The 27,287-nt window shown below is 40.0% G+C and overlaps 1 protein-coding gene across 1 annotated transcript in view; it reads left to right on the forward strand.

Annotated features, from left to right (window-relative positions):
• Positions 1-27,287, forward strand: part of bbs9 (Bardet-Biedl syndrome 9) — a 110,883-nt gene that overhangs the window by 16,013 nt on the left and 67,583 nt on the right. Inside the window, exons 7-13 of the mRNA XM_059338322.1 lie at positions 4,219-4,303; positions 5,355-5,538; positions 12,988-13,117; positions 14,844-15,025; positions 15,143-15,219; positions 15,311-15,364; positions 15,563-15,665. Of these exons, the coding sequence (XP_059194305.1) occupies positions 4,219-4,303; positions 5,355-5,538; positions 12,988-13,117; positions 14,844-15,025; positions 15,143-15,219; positions 15,311-15,364; positions 15,563-15,665 (815 nt within the window). The remainder of the gene's footprint in view (positions 1-4,218; positions 4,304-5,354; positions 5,539-12,987; positions 13,118-14,843; positions 15,026-15,142; positions 15,220-15,310; positions 15,365-15,562; positions 15,666-27,287) is intronic.

Consider the following 27,287-nt stretch of genomic DNA (forward strand, 5'->3'; position numbering starts at 1 on the left):
CTGTCACCTGTCAGCTTTGCATGAGCAATGGTATTGAGCGGGGTGGAGGGCAGATCCAGAATTTCTCACTGAGAGAGAAAGAGTAGATGAAATCAAATCAAATCAAAATTACTTTATTTATCCCCAAGGGGAAATTCAGTTAGTCTGGTAGAATCTCTTGAAGAATGAGACAGTTTGATGGCTGTAGGAGAGAAGGATCTTTTGTATCTCTCCGTCCAGCAGCAGAGAGAGAGGAGCCGTCCACTGCTGTTTTTTTGGTCCATAAAGGTTTTGTGTAGCAGATGATCTGGGTATTTCAAGATGGACTTGAACATGTTGACAGGTCATCTCTCCACCACCTCGTCCAGTGTGTCCAACCTGGCTCCAACCACAGAACCAGCTCTTTAGACCAGTCTGTCCAACCGCCTTGCATCTCTGTGTCTGATGCTCCCTCGTCAGCAGACTGCAGCATAAAACAACACACTACCACCACAGACTGATAAAACATCTGCAGCATCTTACTACAGATGTCCAGTGATCTGAGCTTCCTCAGATCACGGCTCTGCTCATTAATGTCCCAGAAACACAGTTCCCCAACCTGACAAACTGGTCTTCTTGTTAGGTAATCTGTGATCCAGGAGATGAAGGAAAGATCCACTCCCATCTCTGTGATGCGCTTCGTCTTTTTTTATTTTTACTTTTTACATGTTCAAACGAGCAAATCATTGCATAATTTGTCTGAAAGGGGACTTTAAAAAACACTTGTGTACAGAAAAGTATAGCAAATGATATCAGTGATGTGTGCAGACACTGCTTACTTTGTTGATCACAAAAATTAAGTTGCTTTAGATGCTTCACAATAAAAGCTTTTAATGTGAAGAGTGGCGTGAAATGAATCAGCAGTAACTTAGCACGACACACGCAGTCCCAAAACAGCTCTGGGAGAACATTAACAAATTATATTTCAGCTGAAGTGCTTTGCGATCAACTTGATGGGTTGATGGCCCCCTGGACTGAAGTTGTATCAATAAATATAAAATTCAATAGCTTAAATCAATAATGCTGAACATTGGAAGATAAAGCTTAATATAACTCCGGGTTACTTTTGTTTATAGATTTGATCTAATGGATTATATTGGGATAATTCATCCAGTCGTTATTGAATGTTCAAACAGCTGATGTTTATTTATTGGCTCTCCTATGAAAAACAAGTCATTCTGAGTTTCAAGAGCTGTCATCTGACTGACTGAGATACACAAGGTATGTTTTAATTCCTGCAGTGGACTCTTGTGCATTACATTTATATGCTATGAAGTCTTTCTGGGTCTGAGATCACCACTTGACTCTGCAGAATCACTCATTATTCAGCTTTCTTAAAAGTTTACTTGAGATACTTCTTACATCACTCTTAAAGGGCAAATACAAAACATTCTCAGTTGCCTCTTGTGGCATGTAGCTATGCAGAATCTGAAGAGAAATCATGAGAAGAGAAACTTCTTAGCAATCAGGCACTGATGTGTTATGGCTTCATCAACTGTTCTATATATTTCCATATCAGATGACGGGGTCACTGACTGTTTTACATTTAATATCAGATGACTGGTCAAACTGTTCAGCCAGGCTCCGTTTATTTAGCTTGTTGGACCGTCTCCTGCACTGATGAATGAGAGCTTGATTTGGTCGCTCTATGTGTGTGTATGTGTTGGCGTCAGCTTTGAGATTTTTAGTTTGTGTTTACTCATGACACTGAGAAAGCATATGCATCTAATGTGTGTTTGTATAATCTGTGTGTGCATGTGTGCACGGTGTGTGGATGTATATGCTTGTATGATGTATATGTTTAAGGTAAATGAGTATGTTTGTTTGCGGAGCTTTGCAGAGAGATCCTCTTTCATATAAATGAGAACACTGTTTCCTCGGCCTCAGTGTCCTGCACTCTACATGATGACTGATACCGCCTACACACACAGTCAGGCACTACCAAAGCTTTGTCCACGTGCGTGAGTGAGCACACCACGTTCACCACAAACACTTCTAAATGGCAAACAAAAAAAACATCGTTCCCATGTGTTTGTCACCGCCAGCGATGTGTGTGTGCGTCTTGTTCTCCATCCTCATATGTTAGGCATGCAGTCGAATAATCAGATTTTTGTGGTTTTTCAATTTTTCTTTAGCACACACAGTGCTTTGTGTAAATCTTACCCTCTTTCATAACACTTAAATCAACATCCAACCAACTTCTGGTGGTATGGAACTGAACACACACAGTCACACACACATGCACAGTTTTAATTTATTCATGCTCCCTCACATCCCATCATTAATAAGACATTTAAGTGAAGGGTGGAATAGCAATAGCAAAACAGAGTGAAAGAATACAGTTATTTTATGGTGTTGTTTTAGTATTATTAGGCTGAATTTAATCTATTCACTCATACAGGAGTTGGCCTGTCGATCCATTGAGTGTTGCTTTAAAAGCTTAAAACCACTGACATGTTTAATATATATTTTAGTCCATTTTCTTCCCCAGGAAATAGTCACGGTGTGATGAAAAGGCTTCTTTACTGGCAGTCATCCATGAAGCAGCTCGTTAGTCTGCTCGCCGTTTTTCATAGAAGCTCAGCGGGTACGGCTACTGTACAGACAAGTACAAAACTATAAATCTTCTGTTGCATTGCAAAAATCTTAGTTTAGAGCACTTACTTTGCTGGTTTATACACAAAGGAATTTGCATCACTTTTAGGGTTGATTATAGTAATCGACCTTATCAGGGTATACAATGTTGTTCAGGCGATGGGATAAGAGAAACTCTGCTTCCATATAAAAAATAAGAAACAAAGGGATGGAAGTAATATTTATATATTATATATAAATATTATATTTATAAAGTAGCCATACAGACAGGTGGAAGCACCTGATTTTTTGTTTATTAAAATGATTTGCTCTGCTCTAAAAATATGATCAGTAATCATGATCATTTGGGTGGCCGTTAAGTAGGTCATGCATCTTAATTTAATTTGTTGCTTAAATGTGTTATTTACATGAATCACAAAGTACAGAATGTTAGTTTTACAGGAATTCGCTCTGGCGGTATTTTAAGGTGAAATTTTGACTTGATGAAGGCACTAAATCAAAGTCAGAAGATGACCAAAGTTATTACAATTGATCCTAAGGTCACCATGATTGTCTGCACCAAATTTCATGCAGATCTTTGTTGTAGTTATTGAGATATTTCAGGCTATAACAAAGTGGTTGACCAACCCACCGACAATTTCTAGAGCTTAGAGAATGTCTGGCTATGGAAGAAATGTGTGTCTCCTGATGTAAAGATGGCTGGTATGAATCGCAAGCGGCGCCAATAATGTGCCAGCCATATTGGATTATGTTCCTTAGGATTTAAGGTGGATTTCAGACCTGCTAGCTCTGATTAACAGCAGGTTTATGTTCCCACTATGTAATACTGAGTGAGAAAACTGTGAGTGGATAAATCAGCAGTTATGTAGTGTTTGGGCTGCGGTCCGGAGTCGGGCTGGGTCGGGTTTGGAGCTCTCCGTTCATCCAGGTGTTAGAGGAGAAGGATAGATTCCCGCCAAGCTACTTTGACTGCCAGCTTCTTACTGGAAAACTCCTGATGCTAAAGATGCCAAAGTCAACTGACCACAGATCAGTCTGACCACTTTATCCTCAGCCAGTTGCCAACAGCTCGCTGATTAAAACTGATAGACCGCAGTTCCGGGGAACAGCAGGTCAGCAGCTTGTTGACTGACCTGACAGAAGCTGTAAAAGAGAGGAAGAATATGAGACTCTAGCTGTGGATTTAGTTAATAATGAACATGTTACACAGTGTTCGACTTTATTTTAATGTGAATAAGTGATGTGTACTAGGATTTCTACCCTGGCCTTACTGACGGAAATTCTGTAAGGAAAATAGCTGTTGTGGTCTTGGGCTAGTGGTAAAAGAAGCAACATTTGTAACCAGAGTCACTAATTTGTGTTTTTAAACTGGCTTTGGAATATCTGAAGGGAATGCTTAAATAAGAAACGCTTGCTGCGCAGTGCAAAGTGTCTTTGAGCAAGGCACATATCTGAAATATCTAGGGGTTTCTCTGCAGAAACAGCTCAGAAAATAACTTGTATATGGGCAGCAAACTGCACTCTAACACTATGCAGACAGGACACGGATCCACAGACACTTACTTATATAGTATAAGCAGCTGTGTGTGTCTCTCTGACTCTCAGGTATGAGACTTTGGCCGTGGCGACAGAGGCAGAGAGTCGACAGGATCCTGACCTGCCCCTCAAGACCGGAGGCAAGAGGCTGACGGTGAGTCCTTAACACACCAGCTACCAGAGATACACTGACAATGTGGATGAATATTGTATAAAAGATCGACAGCAACACTGTAGAATAAATAATGTAAATTAAACTTAAAGTAAGTACAAGGAACTAGTTATTAAATTAATACTGATACCTCTATATGACCTACATAAGCAAACAGGGCAATTAGTTAGAATATTGGCTATTTTTATAGTTATCCCTAATGCCTGCAACGGTGCCAACGGGTTAGATTCCAACAAAATCCTGCAGGTTCTCCAGAAAGTCTGTTAGCTCAGATTCCATAGACACCATAGACAGACTCAGTTCCAGCTTCGCTGTCGCCTTTGACCTGTACTCAAATGGGCAAATTGTAGAGAATGCCAACATACATAGATCACATGTCGACCGATACAGGTTTTTTAATGCCCATACCGATTATTTTGACATCAGTCTTAACGGATCTCCGATATGTGCTGCTGATTTTTTTGGGCCGATTCTTGAAGCCGATATTGCCTTTTCTCCCTCTATATACATGATAAAAATGACACAATGATAACAAATGTTATATATTATATCATATTATTATAAACAAAACAAACAAAACATAGTAACAGTTGGATAGCAAACAATGTGTATGTTGTTCTAGGCCTCGAGGTGGTGCGCCTCAGATGATCCACATATTTGATGTGTTTTTCTTTTTTCCGGTATCAGCAGCAGCTCACCAGAGAATGGCAGATGTTACACTGAGCCTTGCCTGGTGTTGGCTCAGTGAAATGGGCTAATTGATCGGCGAATGCACGCACATATCGGCCGATGCCGATACAAGTAAAAAACACAAATATCAGCCCGATATATCAGTCTATCTCTACATTAAACATTTTTTTCCACCTGTCTACCTTCATGAAATGGGAATATCTAACAAAAGAGACGGATTCATAAACATTCTGTAAAGGGTATTCAGACATGACAAGTTTACATCAGGCTTGTTCTTTTGAAATTAAAGAAATGTAGACAGTGTGCTGTAACGTATGTATGTGTGTGTGTTCTCTTCCTCCAGCCTGACTGGACGTTTGTCCTGGGAGAACAGGCCCTGGACCTCTGTGTGCCCTCCTTCTCCCACTCCTCCGCCTCCATCTTTGTTCTAGGTGAGAGGAACCTCTACTGTCTGCGTGATAACGGCCAGATCCGCTTTATGAAGAAGCTGGAGTTCAACCCCAGCTGCTTCCTGCCCTACACCTCAGGTAAACCAGGACACTGAACCCCTAACACTGAGCTTCAAGTAGTGCAGCAAGATGAACTTGATCTATAAAGGGAGATTTCAACTTTATAGTCCTCATGTTATTCTTCTTCAGCTCTGCTTCTGCGTACCTGATCCTGTTAAGAACGTTATACAGGTTGGCTGATTAGTAGAAACAGATACTCCATGCCCTTAAATGGATGTGAAAGAGTGTGAAAGGGGTGTTAACTTTATATCATCTGAGCACAGCCAGGTGTGTTTTGGCTAGAGAGCGGAAGGGCAAGCAATTTTCAACCGCATTTTGAGACAACGTGTTTTTTCTGTTTTAAAGATTAGTTTTATTTATTTTTCTGGTACTATTAATCAATAAAAGAACGAATTATTGTGACACAAAGAAAGAATGCGCGTTGACTTACTTACCACTCCTACACATGTTGTTTTTTGTGTTTGTCGCCAAATGAATGCTTTAGAGTTCAAATTAGATTAGTATCTTAAATGCAGTGATTATTTTTGAGTCTGCATTCACACATAGTAACACATAGTTAAAGTGTCAGCATCATTATTAAAGAGGTTAAATGGAACTGGGCCTCTTTAATTGTTCTCAAGTAGAGTGCTCACCCTTCCTAGACCTTAACATTTGGCAGCAAATTTGGAATGAATGGAGATAAATTGGAATTGATCATAAAAAACTTTTTGTTCTTGGAGGATTTGGATACATGATGGATTCTTACAGAGAACTGAGCACAGCCAGTTGGAAGATAGGGTCAAATTTAGCCAAAGCAGTCCTGGTAAAGCTCTTGTGTGTTCAACTTGGAGTAAACTGTAGGGCAGCAACACAAAACGCACCATGCATCAGTGCACCTGCCACAACCAAACTGTAGAGCATAAGTGAACAAAATACACAATAACAAAGTATTCTGTGAAGTGGCCCAATGCCACACGACTGGCTCTGCAGGAAGCTGCTTTTGGCAGAACATGATGGAATAACTGGAGTAGCTCTGCTGCATGCATTAAAACAAAAAACTGGACAGACTGCTGAATACACTCTAGTACATAAACATATGGTGCAAGATGAATGGATTTCATAATACATATATATATAAAAAATAAAAGATGGAGAGGAATGATATATAATACATTGTTGCTGTCCAGTGAATATTGTGCATGTCCATATTTGGTGATTTGTACGTTTTCAAAGCAACTGTGGGATTCAATTGAACTGAACCTATGAGTTATTTCAATAAAGCTTAGAACAAGCCTTTTTTTCTTCAGGAAAAGCAACACTTTGTGGATCACTTATTGAAAAGCCAAAAAAAACTGGCAAAAAGTGAATGTACAAACTGCAGCAAAGATAAAACAAAGTCCCTTCATTGGGGTTTAATTTGTTTGGGATATCAATATGGGTTCATACAATAGAAAAGATTCTAAATATTCCCACAGGTAGTGTGTGTTCCTCATGGTGAAACAACACAGCTACAGACCTGTAATGGGTTCCAGACTCAAACACCTCTCTCTGTCTTCACCTCTGATAGGAAACAAGAGGGATTATGTATAATGTGATGATTGTGCAGCTGTCAACATGTGACTACTGCTTGCAATGCGCACTATGGAAATTATTTGATTTTGTGTATTTTACGATTGTCCCACTTTGACAACAGATCCTGAAATGGTCTCCACAATCCCCCAAAGAGAAAAAGGGGGGCAGGAAACAGAAGAATTTTTTTTATGAATGCAGACTCCAGTTTCATCATCACTAAAAGCTCGTACCAGACAGATTGTATACACACATACAGTCTCATAATTCAGTGTTTGGTGATTAGGGGTGCAATTGTGTAAAATTGCAGATTGATGGTAGTAACTTAGAAATGTAGACTAACACAAAAAAAGTGCACAACGACATAAATACTGACAATAAGCTGCCGTTTTATAAAAATAATATATTCTAAAAATATTCTGAAAAATATTCTGAATAATCCTCACTGATGACCATATAGCCCACTTGGATCCTTAAATCTTCTTCTTAGTTCTAATTTATTTTAATTCTAATTCAATTCATTCATTTTGTGTTTCTGATCAACCTTTGTGATTGGACAACACCAAGTTTTATCCTGAAACAGCATCACTCTTTTTGTTTCTGCCCACTTTATCTACCCTTGCAGCTAGGGACTAAAGCTTTTAAAGTGTTTTTTTTTTTTAGGAAGAAAAAGGAAAAGGCTGATTCTTATCACCACAAGCAAAACTAATTACCTAGATATGGTTGGACCTCCAGAAGGATGCTTAAATACAGTAGAATAAAAGTTCTGTCCAGAACCTTTTGAGCATGGAGCAATAAACAACCTTTTTATGAGCGTTCTTTACAGCAACGAAAAAAAATCTGTCTGGTTCAGTTTACGCAACAATGTACCATTGAACCATTTCTTTAAAGTATTGCACTTGATCTGAAATAAAGAGCTGATGGATGGAAAGAGAAAATAAGAAAAGGATGTGAAGAAAAGCAAAAAATAGACTGGAGGAAGGTTCCAGGAGGGGGGTGGGGGTGGGGTGGGTGGATTGAGGGATTGCAAGAACGGCCAAGGGCTGATAATTTAAAGTACTGTATCTCAGCTTTCAAAGTGCCCTTCACTGTCTGTTCCAAACATTATTAAGATTGTTTCAATTATTCTTGGAAATTGGCAATAAATTCAATACATGATGTGCCAGTGCAACAAAAGCAGCTTTTATTGGGACATGATTCCTGTCAACAATCAGAAACCACATAAAAATTCCCATATGGCTGGAAGATAGCAACTCAGACTGCTGCTGTACTTTGTTCGCGTTTGATCTTCAGTTTATTGTTAACAGGACGATGTTTAGTGACGCTGTGACTGTCAGAGCTGCCACACACCATCCAGATCTGGTTCTTTTATGGTGCGTGGATCTCCACAGAACCCTTGCAGCTGAGAGTGTAGTGCAGAGGAGGAGAGACAACAGTGATCTCTTGAGTGTTTCCTTACGCTTTCCTTCTGGCCTTCAGCCTCACAGCTGCCTCTGCTGGACCACTGCCTTCATTCCCCCTGTCTACCTCCCTCTGTCTGTCTGTCTGTCTGTCTGTTTCTTTACTTCTCCCTCAGATAACTTTATTGGCTTGACTGCTCCACAGAAACACTATAGTTCTGCTCCCACATTCAATACACAGTGCGATGCTAAATTCTCTTTGATTGAAATAAGAGTTTCCTGATCCCTAATTAAAGAAACATGACAGAGTATGTGACATATCAGTAAGATTAGCTCACTGGATGATTTGATGAGTATTTTTTTATTTAACCTTTATTTAACCAGGGAATATCCCATTGAGATTAAGAACCTCTTTTTCAAGGGAGCCCTGGCCAAGAGGCAGCAAATACAGAATACAGTTACATATTTACATAACATACAGACCTTAAACACATCATGAGAAACAAGTGCATGTTGTGGAATTGGCCTCAATAACTCTTAGTTTGGATTTAAAAGTGCTCAAAGAAACAAATTCAGTTAATTTCCATTCTTTCTGGTGCATATTCCATGCATAAGGTGCAGAGTAAACAAATGCCCTTTTACCCAACTCTGTATGAGCATAAGGGACAGAAAGCAACAATTGAATGAAACTAATGTTGGAGATTTTAGAGCGACATGTTAAACAGAACTACCTTAATCAAAACACTAAATGAGGGAATATCTTTCAGAAGAATGGTGTTTATCCCAAATGAGAGTTCAAGAGACTTGTTGGATTTTCCTTTAATTTATCATTTATCTGCACATACGTTTATAATTATGGTAGTGTGAAGTTGTAACCAAAATGAGAACGTTCAGTAAACATTTCTAAAAGAGTGAGATGAAAGATCTGATACTCTAATCCATCATTTGATAAGATTATTTATAGGCATTCTCGCCTTTATTGGACAGCATGTAGTGAGGACGCCCAAAGGGAACATTATGAGAGAGAGAGAGGGGAATGACATCCAACAACTGTTCCTGGCTGCAATCGAACCAGGGATGTTGCGGTTACACGGTTTGTGTCTTAGACAACTTTTCACCTTCAAGGAATGATAATGGACACTTTGGGGAGAGGAAAGAAGGAAAAGAGTGAGAAAGACAGGAAGAGTTGTAGGAAAGAGTGGAGCTACGAGCAGATGGTCGTAAAGTAAAGAGAGCATTAAAGAGATGGGTAGATAAATAGGGTTGAGCAATGTGTTTACGATTGCCAACGTCAGCCCACCAACCTGTGATTTCTGATATATTGGCACAGTTGTGTGTGCCCTCTGAACCTCTCACATCCCACCCCTGTCTGTAGTATCAGCTGGTAGATGTGTTCAAGTGGCGAGTCCACAGCGTCCCATCAGCCTGTCCTCCTATCAAAAAGTCAGTGTACAGGTCGTGTGTACAGGCAGCGAAAAACAAGCAATATATTATTAATTAATTTCACCGTCCGCTGTAATGCGACCGCTGCCATCTTGCTGACATAATAGTGATTGACAGCCAAGCGATGTTTAAAAGGGAGGATTCCCACAGGTGGTTAGAGACTGGGGTGGTGGATGGGTCTAAAAAGTTACGGACTTACACCCATGAGAGTGGGGTTCGGTTCCCGTTTGAAAACAAAAGTAAACCACTTTTAACTTAAGTTACGTTCTTAACATAAATTATGTTTTCACTATTTTTTTTTACATAGATTGCAGCAGTCATGTGACTCTTGTAACGACTCCATTTCCGGCATTTACGTACATTTATTTACAGATTAAATTGTAAGGTCTGTGGTTTTACAATTTGAATCCACAGAAACTGCAGTCTATTTTTTACAACCGCGGACGGTGTGTGTGTGTGTGTGCTTTTTTTTTTAGAAAGTGCCGTTTTACCGCAAGCCTGCGAGCCGTGCCGCAATACCGTAATATGTGTCTACGTGCCGTAATTTGTGGTACTGACACATGACCTCTTGTGCCGTTTATGTTGGAGAACTTGTTGGTTCCATAGACTCTCTTAGCTATATTAGGCAAATAAGTGGACAAAATAAATATGCAAAATGTCAAGTATGTAAATATTCCTACATCTATTCAACAAAAAAATACAACCGTTCATCTTCTGAATTTGTAAGACTAGCTTAATTGCCTTGCTAACTCACACTATATTCAAACTCGACAGAAATAAAAGAAACCCACCAAAACCATCTTGATTAGTTAACCATTCCCCTGTTCCAACAGCAGTTTACAGATGTAATGGTATTTTTTGGTTTTCACGCTTTTTCTCTCAGCTGTTGCTGGCCTCTTTTTGCTACTAGCTCACTAAATAAGAGTCTTTTGTCGTGAAGTCTCGAATAACCAGACTTATCTCCACTATAGACTAGTCTAGAGATCTCCAAGCTCTTTTTTTAGCGATGTGCGCAGCTTCCCACTGACTGGCTAGTGTCCATTGTATGCTTTATTTGAGTGTGATGCAGCTGCCAGAGCCTTTATGTTCATTCTTCAGCTGCAGACCGCTAAATTAGCAAAATAAAAGAACTAAAATCATCCCAAAATAAAGAACAACCACCAATGTACGCCCTACCCTAAAAAAACAGGTGGGAATAGAGAGTAACATATAAAAGGAGAGGAAGAGCAGAAAGGTGAGGAGGTCTAAGATGTTTGGTTTGTTTCGTAGCTGCTCGGCTTGAACATGACGGCATAACGTAGATCGGGCCTTTCTAATTAGGTTGTAATTATAATGCTGATGCTGTGATAGAAGGTGTGTGTTTGCTTTGATGTGGCACCAACTAACACTCTGTCATTTTGACCCCTGTGCTGTACCACCCTGCTGACCGCTGTTACTATATTATAACCTGTGTATTCAACTGTGTGTGAGTGAGGCGTGTTTGTTTTGCGTGTGGCCGTCACCTCAGATCTCTCTAGGTGGTAACTGCACCATTGGTGGGATGGACTGGGCATTTGTGTGTGTGTGTGTGAAACATAAGTAGTAAAACACAAGTAGTATTTATATTTAATGTCTCTAGCTATGAGTCACCGGAGAAAGTGTATATGTAACTTTAGTTATAAATACACCTATAAAAGCTGACCTTGTCTTAAAATGAAAGATCTAGATGACAATTCCATATACAAACCAGATGTGAGAAGTAAAGTGATGATTTTTCTTTACAGGAGGGTACAAGTTGCACTCATCTTAAGGGCCAATGCCACCCACCACAGGAATTTGTTATTTCTGTGCTCTCTATAGTTGGATTTGTGAATATACGCCACTGTTTTCCAAAGCAAAAAAAAATCAGAGACAAAACCATTGAATTTGTGCTGCTCTGAAACGGAAGCTGGCTTTTAGCTGTAAGACGCCAAGTTAAATCATCACAGCAAAGATATGTTTATGTTGTGGTACTTCTAGTAAATATTAAGCAGATTTTAAACCTCACTGTTTTTTGTGATCAATCATTTATTATTTTATGACTTTAATGAAATTACCACAGGTTCAGAGGAATAATTTTTTTTGGTCAATTTCAATTTTGTGGATCACCCTCCCCTGCACATACGTATGCAAAAGATATCACAAACCAACTCCAAAGTATATGCCAAGGCCCATGGTGCATTTAGATGCTCCTCAGATGGTCCCAACTTAATGCTCAAATTGTTAAAACCAGATGTTGATAGTTATTTCCAGTATTTGCGAAGGAAACGGACCATGAAATGGAACTCATGGAACTAATTTTTCCAAATATTCCAACACCACAAGAATGCAGCACAAATAATCTATCTCAGAATGTAAATTAAAGTGAAAAATAATTTGTTAATCCACTCCATGATTTGGATCCACTCGAAATGTAGTCTTCCTCGGCCCATGGTACAACCTTTCACCAACTTTTACAAAAATTGGGCTAGCAGTTTTTCAATAATCCTTCTTACAGAGCTCCTCAGCGTCTGTGATAAATCCAACACCACACTTACATTTGCATACTTCAAATGTAAGTGAAAGGAGGAAAAGAAGTGAAAAAAAAACAAACAAGTTGCATCACCAATTTAGTGGTTATTTACTAAGTTACTAAGGAGAATTAACTGAACTGCTCTGGGGCAAGCTAACGTTGTGGTAGTCCACTTCTGTCGCATTGGTTCTGTACAGCCTTAGCAAAGTCAAATCCAGACTGACAAGTGACATTAAACAAGCAGGAAGGAAGAGGTCATGAAAGCTCTCTGCTTAACATACGGAAAGTCAAGAAATGGGTTTGAACTTTACATCAGGACCACATTGTTGTATCACATCTTGGCATTCATTCTGTGGTTTTAGTAATGTGAGTCTGTCACTTGTCCTCATGGCTTTCTTTACTGTTGAGTTCATTGTTGGTCACTTTTCTTGAGAAAATTAATTAGGTGTAACAAGTGTCATCGTAAACATATCCGGCCAGGAACAGCTGATGTGATAGGGCTCTGTTCTTCTGAATAGCAAAATTTGGTTCTCTTGTCTCGTTTAGTGACAGATGGCACGACCAACCTGTTGCTGGGCAACCACACCAACATGCTGCTGATTTACCAGGACGTGACTCTGAAGTGGGCGGCCCAGCTCTCCTTCGTGCCCGTGGCTGTTCGCGTTGCCAACTTTCCGTGAGTACGAACTCCAGCAAATCACAACATCCGATGTCGGAGTTTTCTCTCAAATAACTCTTAGATTCCTACTGAGAGTTAGATTCCAACACAGTAGAACCAAGGCAATTTTTTTAGGAACTGTATGACTGAATGATGTGTCTCACTTGAAGACATAAAACAACATAGTTAACAAAAGTTCATAAATGACCAGTTGACTCTTGAGTTTCTACGTAGAATAATAGTCGTTCTCCACTCAAAAATGTGTTTTTATTATGTTTATATCCTCCAAAATGACCTTGAACCCACTGACTTGTGTACATGTACACAAAACAGATAAATACACACACATAGCAAGTGTTTTTGTTGTGTTTATCAGCCTGTGAAACTGCGACAGGAAATGATCTGACAATTTCTTCCAGCTGGCCAATCAGAGCAGCGCAGGGAGGGGCCAGCTGTAGCCAATCAGTTGTGTTTTTCAAAGCAACTCCAATCACACGCAATTTGATACAATTACAACGCAAAATACAAACATGGCTGAAAAATGATGTGGTCGCTGTGTGTGTGTGCTTTAGATGCATGAGATAGTGTGTGTCTGGGTAGCTGTTTGGTTTAGTTTGAGGCTGTGTTGTTTTAAAGCACTTGATAGTCATCGTCTTGTTCAGTGTGTCGGGAGTATGATGCAAAAGAGTGTGGGAGAGGACACACACACACACACACACACACATATCAATACACACAAAATAAACACACACAAACACCCCTACAGCTCACTGTGAATGTCTGTGATTTATAGCAGTGCTGCAGGAGTCTCTGCTTTGTGTTTTTCAAGGCAGTATTGAATTTTATTACTTAATTCTGCCAAGCCTCAGATTAAATGATCAGGCTCTCTCTGGCTTTCCAAACTGTCCTCACAAACTAGACGTCTTCACAAGTCCAAATTTGGACCCAATCTGAAACAGGCCCGTGGAAAATCAGAACCGGACGCATAAATTAATGTTCCAAAATAAAAAAAGAGATCTGAAGGGACTCAATGAGCCTTAAACCCAATCATGCAGCAGCATGATGAGACGGATGTATGAGGCTAAGTGTAAATCTCATCTGGATTTTATCCGGATACGAGACACTTGAAATGACAAGTGTAAATGAGGCCTGTGTGTGTGTGTGTGTGTGTGTGTGTGTGTGTGTGTGTGTGTGTGTGTGTGTGTGTGTGTGTGTGTGTGTGTGTGTGTGTGTGTGTGTGTGTGTGTGTGTGTGTGTGTGTGTGTGTGTGTGTGTGTGTGTGTGTGTGTGTGTGTGTGTGTGTGTGTGTGTGTGTGTGTTTCCGCAGCAGTTAAATTGAAAGTTTTATGCCCCCTTAGACACCCTCTCATGCAGGTGTGGAGCCGGCTGCTGCTCTAGACCTGAACTATGTGTGTGTGTGTTAGTGCCTCACTGGACTGGAACTTCAACACATCTGCAACCAGTTATCACACACACACACACACACACACACACACACACACACACACACACACAGTTAAAATACATTATTGCATCACACAGCATTTCCTATAAGTCTCCCTCTTTCCATCTCATTCCATATCACAAACCAATAATAACCTTTTCATTTTGTTTCCTTAAAGCATAAATCAAACCAGTTTTCCATGTCACTGTTATCTCCTCTCCTCTCCTCTCCTCTCCTCTCCTCTCCTCTCCTCTCCTCTCCTCTCCTCTCCTCTCCTCTCCTCTCCTCTCCTCACCTCAGGGATCTTAAAGGAGTCGTGATCAGCCTGAGCTCTGACGGTCACCTCCTGTGCTCCTACATGGGCACTGACCCCTCCTTCTTCTCCACACCCAAGGTGGACGCCAGGGAGGCCGACTATGAGCAGGTGGATGCTGAGATGAAGAAGCTGCAGAGGTTCATCAGAGAGGCCACCAGGACTCAGGGTAGGAGAATAAAGAATAATAATAAATAATCACAAATGTCCAGACCAGACCCCAAAGCAATGTCTCAGAGTATCATCTTACTTTTTTTGGGACAAAACGCTCCTGTTATTATTTCAGACATCCTGCCCAAAACTGATGCTGAGGAGGACCTGATTGTTGCAGCGTCTGTGTCCTCCAGCATGGACAGCCCATCGGTAAACACACATTTACACATTCACACATTTACACATTTACATCTACATGTGCACACACAAAGACTCACCATTTCCCTTGTCTTGTCTACAGCAAGCTCTAATCCAAGATATCGATGGTCTGCCTGTCCCTTCAGTAACCATACAGGTGAGCTTTGGTCGCACATCAGTGACATCACACTGCTGTCATCATTGAGTCATCTCTTGTTTCATCTTGTCCCCTTCTTTAATTTTCTTCCCCGACATTTTATCTGCTTTGTTTTTGTGTGCTAGACACATCTTGACCTGTTCTCCCCTCCTTATTCTCTCCCCATCTCACTCCTGAAATCTGTCTTTCTGTCTCCAGGTGAAGGTGAAGGCCCGTTGTGTTGTGCAGTCCTCCAAGCTGACCATCGGCGTTCAGCCTCCTCTGGCCGTCACTCAGGACCAGTTTGTCCTGGAGCCAATGGGTCAGTCTATAACAGCTTTACTTTGTGTGTTTGTGGCTGTGCTTGTGTGTATTTAGTCTCCATTACCATGGATAGATGTTTTTTTTAATTTTTGTCCTCTCTATAAATAATTGGGTAGTGTAGTGATTGGTTGTTCCTATTTGTTTTCCCCACCTAACTGTTCAATTTTTACATTTAGCTGACTAAAGTTTGACATTTATTTATCAGTTTGCATCAATACTGTATGCAACATTTTGGACTTACTCTGGTGAACTATTAGTTACTTCTTCTACACTGCTTCCACTGATTACAGGTAAACTCACTCAGATTAAAAAAATACAAATTTACCAAATATCTTTAATGGTATTTCTCTTTTATAAGTCCAAATTTTGAGATATCTATCTGTGTGATTTATGCTGCCACCCCAATATAATGGATATATATCGCATTTAATGTGTGCTACTCATAGCACTTGTGTAATGTATCGTTTCAGTACTGTATCGTTTCATATACATATGTATATATATATATATATATATATATATATATATTTTTTTTTTTTTTTTTTTTTTTTTTTTAACTAGTGATTGAGACCATAATGTTGCCCTAAAAAATTCTGAGGTAATAAATCAAGTGAGAAGTTTTCTCATTTTGTATTGAAATGAATGGACAGAAATGCTTCTGCAGGTCAGCATCCCCTGCTGGAATTTCCAGTAGAATGCAGCTTAAGGCACCTACACACACACACACACACACACACACACACACACACACACACACACACACACACACACACACACACAGGGAGTGACTAATTGAGTGAGAGGTGTGTGTTGGCGTGTATTTGTTCAGCCCTTATCAGCCCTTTCCACTGTGTGTTCTGTCGTCTAGCTGTTGGGGAGACTCGGTCACCTCAATCAGATGGCGGTAACTTTGATCTTTGTCACCCAGACACTCCGTACACATGACCTCCTAACCTCAAACACTCGTATCTGCTGTCGGCTCATTAAAAGAACATCACCCATCCTGTAACACAGCACTCGCCATTCACTTTGACGTCCTCTGTTTCCTCCGTTTGACTCTTTCCACCTCTTGTGTTCATGTTGACGTGCAAGCATAAATTTACAGAGTGTGTAATGTAAACCACGTTGGGGGAGGCTTTTATCAGAGGCTCCCTACAGTACCATGAGTGCACATGTTTTAAAAATGTGAGGCCCCATTGGGAGTTGAACCTGTAACCCTGGCGGTGTTGGTGCCTTGCTCTGCCTGTTGGTGTACATATGGAACACTGGTTGTGCTAGATCACACCTCCAGTTAGCTTTCTGTAGTCTGAATCACACTCAAATAAGTTTTCTTTGTTGCATTTATTGCTTTAAGTCACCAAATTATAAGCAAACCTCGACTTGGAAAGAAATCAAGTTGCAAATTCCCCTTAAGATTCAGTCCTTTGAACTTGCTGTTCTTGCTTCTCTCTTCTGTAGTTTTCAGTTGAGAATGTATTACTACGAAGAGTGCGAACATTTGTCCAGACTTTTGTTTTTGTAGTTTTGTTATGCTCGGCTTTCCAAGCTGCCAGATGTTGACATTTGTCTCCATGTTACAGAAAGCCCATTGCCTTTTGTCGCCTTTTCCTGAAGTAATTTTCTGGGCTGAAGTGCATGTCCACCAGATTTCAAATGCCTTTGTTCTTATCCGGCAAAACAAACTCAGCTGAGGGTGTTTTCAAACTTGATGGAGGCTTGATGTATGAAAGTTGCCGTCCAATTTGGACTCTGTGGTCATGTTTTGCATTCAGGGAGTTGCAGTGAGCTCCAAAGGGTCCACGCCCTGCACAGTGAAGGTTAAAATCATCTTAATATCCAGCAGTCTTTACCAGCAATCAGTTCATGGAAGTTAGAGACGTTTGTACCAAATGCACAAATGTATGGAAATGTATGTGCATCTAGTGGAGGCTTTATTGTTTTATATCTTCTTGCGCTAATTGAGTGCCTCCTTTTGATGTGCTGCTGCATAAGGAAAAGGAATAACGTCAGGTAGTTATGACACTAATGCAGAAAATATATATATATATACACACACACACACACACACACACACACACACACACACACACACATATATATATATATATACATATATATATATATATGTATATACATAAAAACATATAAAACCCTATTTTCAGAGTTGAAATTGTAGCTTTAATCAAGATGTTTTTATAATAATGTAGTTAACCGAAATACCACTATGAGGATATAAATTCCGCTGGAGATTAGTCAGTATCAGGTCATATGTCAAATGAAATTCTACAGGTTACACTAACATTGAGTTGGTGGTGTTGACACTCATTGTTTGAAGTCATGTACAAAAGGCACAGAAGCTGGATCAACTCCAGGAAAATGTCATTTTTTTTCTCCAAACTGTTCACGACATTTGCTGAAACCATCATCCATCAGAGAGGAGTAGTGGCTAAGTTTTTTGAGAGAGACGAGTATGGATTGTGAATTTATGATTTCAAGATGTGAGCAGCATTCTCAGGCGGTTGGAACACCATCCATTTATTGTGAGCCCTGAATCAAACTGACCACTGCTCTCCCATGATTCATGATGCGTCTATGCAGAAATGTAATGCATTTTACCACAGTGCATTCTTATATGTACGTATACTGTATGTGACCTCTGCAACTGTTAATTCAAACATGATGCGCTTTTTTGCACAACACGCAGTATATATCCTGTAAATTCTCGTGTCAGTTTCCTCCATTTATATTGATCACATATTTTATTTTTATGACTTACATTTCATATTTTGGCATATTTTTTTAATGCACATGGTTTTTATTTTACTTCTTTGCTTTAATATGTCAATGACCATGTATATTTTCATAAAACTGACTATTTTCTGGCATACATTTTTACCAAACATGTTATTATGTTCAAATTAAACATTTTTTATAGCGTTAGAACCCTTATTTGTATTATTAATTAACATGGAGATGGACATATACACTGTACATATCACTGGGTTTGTAATTGGCTTTTTACATGCAGGCATGTGCTGACATGAGACAGGGAAAGTACTGCTGTGACGGCAGAACAGGCAGATGAAAAGAAAAATCGTTACACGCAATGATATAGTGTTGTATTTAATACACTTCCAGCCAAAGTCTGACAACAACTGAAACACAAAGTAGCCTCCATAAATCTAAATAAGCTGATTTCCATCAGTGAACATTTTACTTTTTTTTTAAATGAAGGCATTTTATACATAGAGAAGAACAATTATTTTCTAGTGTATGTTTTTTTGTTGTTGTCACATTTAAGTTTCCAACGTGATGCCAAGGGAACATTGCTGTTCACTAGTAAACATTAATGTGAGATTATATGTTTTTAGAAACTTTTAAAGTTATATTCTTGAAGATTTTCATTTAAATAATTGTCTGATAAGTCACTATCTACTAAACAAACTGGGTGTCTGTGGTGACATTTCTGGGAAAAATCACAAGTGGTGCAGTTAGTAATTGTTTTCTGTCACCCATTGGTCCACCAAAGAGGGTAGGCGGAGCTACCACAACAGACTAGCTCTTCAACTCACTTTTCCAGTCTATAATAGCATTGCGAAGAACTATTTACCTCAAAAACAAGTAGAAGTAAGATCCAAAAGCCTGCAAGTACCACACAAGATAACAAAAAAAGAGATCTTCAAGATTGTAACTTAAATGTTATTATGTGTATATGAGTTTACTTTTCAACCAATTAACAGACTGCTTTAGTGGTTGGAGATAATAAATGACTCATTTCTCATTTCCTACCACCCACCTCTCCTCATGTAACATGAACTGCAAGCTGAAAGGACTTGATTTGGGAAGTAATTTGTATGAGCGGTGATAGCTTCCTTGTCTGAATAGACAATGAGAAGTCTGCCAACAAAAACTCAAACTTAATCAAAAGTAAATTCAGTGAAAAAGATGCCAACGAGGGATGGGGGAAAAGGCTTCTGGATTCGTTGGGTTGGTTTGGTACTGCAGAGTTTTTCTTCTCCTGGCAGCAGCTCTCAACGTTTCACTGTTTATGTGGAAGATCAGAGGCCGTGACTCACTCCGCCGTCACGTTTACACCACTAAAGAGACGCTTTGTTTACAGGAGTTTAGGTAGCGGTCAAACGGGTCAGATTCAGAAGCCTCTCTCAGGCAGGCAGACACACACACACACACACACACACACACATACACCACTCCAAGTGTGTGCATGTCTATATTTAAATGGTACATTGGGTTGACACATGCATGTGTGTTTATACATATGTATCCATAGATATGCATGTGAAAGTATTTATATGACTTAGGTACGTATGTCTGGAACTGTCTGTCTGTCTGTCTGTCTGTCTGTCTGTCTGTCTGTCTGTGTGTGTGTGTGTGTGTGTGTGTGTGTGTGTGATGCTCTTTTGTCTTCCTGCACACAGAAATCTGGCGCTGGCTTCCACTAGTCAATCAACAGCTCTCTACTGTGAAACATGAGAGCAACTGAACACACACACATACACACGCACACATTTTCTGTCTTTCTTTTTTCTCTCTTTCACCTCTCTCTTCTCCCCCTGTCCTACCTAAGTGACCCCTCTCTGGCCTGCTTTGGCCCAGAATGGCCTGGCTCAACCCTGAGGACCACCGTGGCCGACCCTCAGTAGTCAGATTTGGCCCGAACAGAGTGTTTCACATCCGTTACGGTCCTGGAAAATTAGGAAAAAATAAATTAATGGAGGCTCCGTGAGTTTAATGAATGCTGGGACTTGGCTCAGAGGAGCTGGATCCCAGTCACACAGTCAGAGTTTACTCTGTGATTTGGTCCAGAAAATTGCACCCCTCTTTATGGATTGCAGGGGAAGTGGCTGAGCTTTAGATGGAACACTGCCCGGTGTGAACTGTATGTTCGTACAGAATGTACATAGATGTGAGTCACGCACCAATAAAAATACAAGAAATGTTTAATTAATCTTAATGTCACAGTTAAGGTGCTAATAGCCCCACATCCCCCCCATTTAAAAATGGGTTCACTATCTTTATGTGCAACATCAAAAACACTATTGTTTAATATAATCATTATAAACCAAGTTTGAATTTAAGGGGATGCCAGATTGTGACCAGGCTGAGAAGAAGCGTTTCAATTATGTTTGTATTTTGCTTAAAACACAATGAAAGCCCTGGTGTAAAATAGGTAAATGTTGCTACATAAATAAAAAAATACATAGGACTTGAATTTATTAAAACTTAAAGAATGAAGATCGCAGTGAAATTCTCTTTTGTTTCTGTTTCACAATTTTGATTATGTTTTTTATGCAATACCTCTTCCATTCTTGTGAATATAATATTTCAGGATCATTTTGAGGAAATGTCTTTGTCTTTGTCTTTGAAATTCGACATGAACATCCACTGCAACTCAAGGATTAACTGATCAGATTTTGATGGTTTAAGGTCAAAGTCATTGTGACCTCACAAAACATGCTTTGGGCTCAGTGTAACTCAACGGTTCCTACGCTAATGACGTAAAACTTTACCCAAATCACTTTGACATTATAATGTTCTGCAAAAGCACATTTCTGGCCATTACTCCATGCCATAACTCATAAACTGAAGCGGAGACACTTGGTCAGATACTGAATTGGTGACACTAATCTTGGGTGAAACTGTGGTGACTGTATTGGTCTTTGCTGCAGTGTATGAAGCATTCACTTTTCTGCCAAAAAAGAAAACACTGAATACCTTTTATTAAATTCCTGTTCCCATAATTATGAGTCTGGACAGACATGGATGCAAACTGCAACTTGGCTGGCTGGTGAAGACATACAGCAGTGAGGCCGTAATTCTGGTTTTATTCTGATGTCATTTGATGACTCATTTGAACCTTTTTTTTTTTTTTTTGCATAATATAAACAAAACCAAAGAAAAAGAACAGATGCAAGTAGCTGTGACAAAGCAGCGGGTGTTATAGGAAAATGTGGCTACAATTTAGAGAAACACTAGCAACACTAATAACAATAACACTGCTGCTGCAACACCTCCCCTGTCTGTTTCTCATCATCACTTTATCTATCACACTTTCCCTTTCTCTCACCTGCTCGTTTCTCCTTCTTACTTTGCACCACACGTATGTACCTTTACACACACACTTGAACAGATGTAAACACTCATCAAACTACATGATGATGACAAGATTCATCTCCCCTTTGAATAGAATAGTGAGTGTTTGCTGTCCCATGTGTCTTTGATTCTCTGGCTCTGTGTGCGTCCACACTTGTCTTTGTGTGCGAGTGGTATGTGTGTGTGTGTGTGTGTTCAGTTTAAGTGCGAATGTAAACCCAAGTTTATTTCCCGACCTTTTTGAAAGGATTTGTCACAAATTGCTTTACAGAAAAACAAAGGACAATAAAAGTGGTGATGCATGTTTTTGTGTGTGCACATGCTGTTCAGTGTGTTAGGAGGAGGAGGAGGAGGGGAGGTAGCGCCTTCCGACTTTTATTGTTATTCCAGTTTTTATTCGTCTCAGATGGCGACGCAATCCCCTGTTCACCACACACTGCCTCCTTTGTTCTCTCCCTCTTTCCCCACTCTCACTTTCTCCCTCCCCGTTTCTACCGCTTCCTCTTTCCATCTTTTCTCCGCTTCCTCTTTTTCATTCGTCATGCTGTCCCCCGATGTCTTTATTTCTTCCGTTTCTAGTTCCCCTCTGCTTCCTTCTCTTTCCGCATTTCTTTTCCTTCTCCTCATCCCCACTCTTCATACTTCCCATCCGTTTCTTCTCTCAGCACTCCTCCTCTCCTTCATCACACACGTTCACACTCCCGCTAGGCCTGGGCGGTATATTATAAACAAGATATAGAAAAAAAATTCTGTTTATATCAATATAGTCCATTGTTGCGTTATTTCTTCTTGTGAAGAAAGTTGCAGTTATGCTGCATATGCAGAGTAAATTGGTACAATCTCCAAATATTATTTTGTATGTCTAGTAAAGAAATTTAAATGGATATGTGCAAATACATTACATATGGTGCATGCATTTTACTGCTTCATAGGTGGAGTAAGTTGCTGTGCAAGCATATTAAATTGATTCAACATTACAGAAAGAAGGTTTATGTGTTTATACATGTATTACATGTGCAGATAATAGTTGCATGTGCAGTTTATCAGTTTGCATGTATAATACATTTTTATTTGTACATCTGAACAAGAATAAATGCACCACAATTTTAAAAAAACAAACACCAGAATGCATCAAATCATTCTATATTTACTGCAAAAGTTTCCCAGTGTGAACGTTAAATATCTTGTCTTTGTACTGTATTTACTGAGGTTGCAAAGGATATGCAAATACTTGCACTCTGTTTATAAAGTTTTCCTTTCTTGAAATCTGGGTTGTGCAGTAACTTCATGTGCACAAACCATTTTTCAACATCACATTTCTTCAGAATTGGAGCTATTGAAGCCATTTGTGTGAACTTCTCTGTGCTTGATTTTCCACCTTCATGTTGCCAAAACTATCATCCTCATCATTCTGCACCATATGGAGCTCTAACCAAAACATTTAAATCCAGCAAAGAAACTTGTGAATTCAAAACTTAATGCTTGTTTTGAATTCAGAAGTGAGTTGAGAGGATCAGGTTCGTTGTGTTTAAGCTCAGACCCTCAGCAGCGATCCGACCCGATCCTGACCGGTAGAGGTCAGAGGTCAATGTTTAACACCGTACCGATGGTCACCTCAGATTCTCTTGTTTGCCTCTGGACCTGACAAGATGCCTGATTATTACATACACACACACACACACACACACACACACACACACACACAGGTGAAGCAGTAGCAGACCAGGAATGTCTCAGAACAAATTTACCATCCAGATTTGTTTTCCTCTCAATGTTTTGCTTTTTTATATTATTTGCACATGGCGAGGAAAGGTCACCCACCCACACGCACACACATTCCCCTTTCCCATCTCCTTGTGCGGTATAGATCCCCATCTCCACCCCTCTTGACCTCTCACCTCTTCCAAACAGTCAGTACTTGGTTTAACCTGAGCTGTCAAGTACTATAACCTGAGGATAGCTCCAGCGCCGCTCTCTACACACACTCACTCACGTTACAGAGCAGTTTTTTTCTTCTTCACACCTTCACAGAAAAGGATAGAATCAAAAGATGATTCTCAGGGCAACCTCTAGGATCAAACTCTGCTCTTTGTACTCTAATTTAAATGAAAAATGCAATTTTTGCGCCTCTCTGATCTATTTTCAACTGCGCATGCACCAGACCAGACAATAATAACTTGAAATAGGACAATATTGCTTTTATAAATCCTTGCATTGCCATTAGAAAATATTTTTAATAAAGTTTTTAAACATCTTATTCAATAAATTGTGTTACACCTGTTGTATAAATGAACGGGAAAATTATACAATTTATATAGGAGGGACTAAGAAAACACGGAGGGAGTAGAAAAAGGAACAAAATGACAGAAAGCAGTTAAGTTGCAAAGGATGGTAGTGCCTATATTCTTGGGCAGAAGCATGCAGTTGCTTGTGCATCATAACTAACCTGCATTACCATAACCACATCCTCAGAAATGATGCTGATGTGTCTGCAAGTTGCAGTGTAAAACATGACCAATGAAGGGGGCAGAGAAGGAAGGCCAGCAACAGACTGTGTACAAACAATAAGAAGAAAAAAAGTGGAAAACTAACAGAGCTTTTTTGCAACTATTTTCTTTCTTTAGTCCCAAAATTAAACTCCTAACAACATGCTGAGTTATATTTACGTCATATACCTTTTAATTCAATGTTCAACTGCTGTTCACATGGAACCCTTCTCCACTTCGGCCTTCAAAGTTCTCGTTTGAATATTTGCTACTACCACCAAGATCCGCAATATCTTTGTTAATTAACGTACACACAAAGTATAAATAGAAGGAGGAGGTGATGGAGAGGAAGAACGGTGGTGGAAGAAGAGGAGCAGCTGAAAACTGTTAAGGAAATAGAGGAAATATTGATAAGTGAGTCAGAATTAGGTTTTGAAGGAGAATAGGCATCCTTCCTTCTCTGTAGAGGAAATAGAGGGATAAACTTGAGGATAAAGAAGGGGTAGAAGCAATGAAAAGGTGACAAAAAGTTAGAAAAACAGAAGTGATGAGGGTGAGAAGAAAGTTCAGATGGAGAAAAAGGGAAAAAGGAAGGTAGCAACAGAGAGGTAGTGAAATGGGGATTTCAGCCCCCTTTGTGGAGTTTGTTTTCGTTGGCAGTGGTGTTAATGGGTTAATGTGCCTGAGAACACTGGGACCAGTCTGAAGAGTCTCACTGGGTCGGACCTCCGGGTCACACAGACGTACATGTTACCTGGAGCTCACAGGTCCAACGCCCACGGCAGCCCCGTGACCTGTCCAGATGTGCCTGAATATATGATGACAAGCTGAAGAGAAAAGAGACAGAGATGGATAGAAAGGAGGGAGGGATTACTTTGTGTCTTCTTTGGTGTTGTTTGTTGGTCTTAATGGGCCTGGGAACACTTAAAGCACTTAAACCAGTCTGACCAGTTTGACCTCAGGGTCAGGCAGGTTAAAAGCCTGCTGCTGACAGACAGGATGAGAGGGTGGGAGAGAGGGAGAAGAGCGAGAGCAAGGAGTAAGGAGAGGACAAAGGGGGAATGAAAAGGAGGTAGAACAAAAATGGGAGAACTCCATCGTGAGTTGAGAGGAAAGAGGTGGATGAATAGAAGAAGTCCCGGTTATAGCTTCATATTTAACATACAGAAATAAATGCTCTTCTCATCTCCTTCGGGTTCTCTTGAGGGTAACTTGTTAAACATGTTAAAACCAGTATCTGAATATCGGCAGCTCACATTTTTTCATCCCTCAGTATTGATTTCACTGCCTCCCTTAAAAATCCCTGCATCAGCTGGACTCTGGTGGTAATATAGAAAGAAAAAGATAAAGAGAATGAGAGATGCGTCACAGGAAGGAGTGAAAAAAGGAGGGATAGATGCTGGAGATGGGAGAAGATTGTGGAAGAGCAGACAAGAACGTAGAGAGGAGGTCACGCTGTCAGGGCGTCTGACAGAGTGTGGAGAAAGTCTCTGTCTGCTTTTTATCGTTAATCTTCTCTTCTGTCTGTCGGAGGGGAGGTGTCGTCGTCTCTCCTTTCATCTCCTCTCATCCATCTCGTCTCCTCCTGCTCTGTCTACTTCAACTCGAGAGGCCTTGTCTAACCTTCGTGTGTGTGTGTGTGTCTGTGTCTGTGTCTGTGTCTGTGTCTGTGTGTGTGTGTGTGTGTGTGTGTGTGTGTGTGTGAGGTCAGCAAATTTGCTCCTTTTTAATAAACAAATTTAGAAAAACAAGATGTTATACAGTCAGAAATACTTCCAAACACACACACACACACACACACACACTGTCTCCTCACTTTCATTCGTTACACATACACTTTATCCATTAGGAGACACACACACACATACACACATACTTGGGGTTCAGTCACCTGTAACAGGCCGAGCTCAGGAACATCACGCCCCATTACACCACCACACCGCCCCGTGTGTGTGTGTGTGTGACTGCATGAAGCCATTAGCTGTAATATATCCTTTCCTCTCCGTCTGTATTTGATCCCTGCTTTTCCTCTCCGGCGTGTTTGCTCTCTGTCTCTCTCTCCATCTCTCTCTGTTGGTTTTGGGGTATTTGAAGGGAAGGTACAAGTCATCACCCCTCTCTCATGCTACATAAAAATTCAGTGTTGTGTGTGTGCGTGCACTTGGATGCAAGTTAAAGTCCTGGTTACTGTTGTTAATCCTCTGTCCTCACCTTGCCTGCAGATGTTTAGCGTGTGTGTGTGTACATTAAGAGGTCTGGTTAGTCTTGGGTTTGCTGTATCCTGTCGTGTCTGCACCTTGAAAATGCTGACTCTTTAAGTTTGTGTGTGTGTGTTCCGTTGGCTACCTTGTTTCCTTATCCATCGTTCATCGTCTTTTTTTTAAAGAGAGGCAGAGAAAAGTAAAGCTGGAACTTCTGAAAACCTCAAAATGACATTAACATTTGTAATAACACAAATTACCTGAAGGAGTACTCAAGTAATTTCCTATTTCAGTTCCAGACAGTTGGGAGAGATGAATATCGTGACTTGTAGTCCCTTGTCTGGCAAGGCTCAAGCTCCTAAAACAGTGGATCCTACATTTCCCATAATGCAACTCAATTGTCATTGATTAGATTATCCCCGTTCCTTCTAATTCATTCCTTTCAAACGCCACACATCCAGTAGGTAACTTTGGCTGTTCTTGAATTATATTAAATCTCAAGCCCAGGCTGAGGTCTTATAGTAATTTTTTCAAACTTTTCAGAAAAGTTGAACTGTTTCACAAGACAAGAAGTACTCCTTGTGTTAAATAAACTAAATTTCATGAGTGTAATTGGTGGAGTTCCTATTTAGTATTCAGCCCTGGAACATCACAATTCGCCAGCTGGTTCACTCCAGGAATGACAGATTATTTTTATTTATTTTATGGTTTAATATTGTTGTTTATTTTTTATTGTTTTTAGCAGCCTTTGACACCATTTCTCACCTAAAAGTCCTAAAATGTTGCAATGTCAATTTCAACTGGGTACAAGCATACACT

Source organism: Centropristis striata, chromosome 8 (genome assembly GCF_030273125.1).
Source record: "Centropristis striata isolate RG_2023a ecotype Rhode Island chromosome 8, C.striata_1.0, whole genome shotgun sequence".
In the NCBI taxonomy this organism is placed as follows: Eukaryota; Metazoa; Chordata; class Actinopteri; order Perciformes; family Serranidae; genus Centropristis; species Centropristis striata.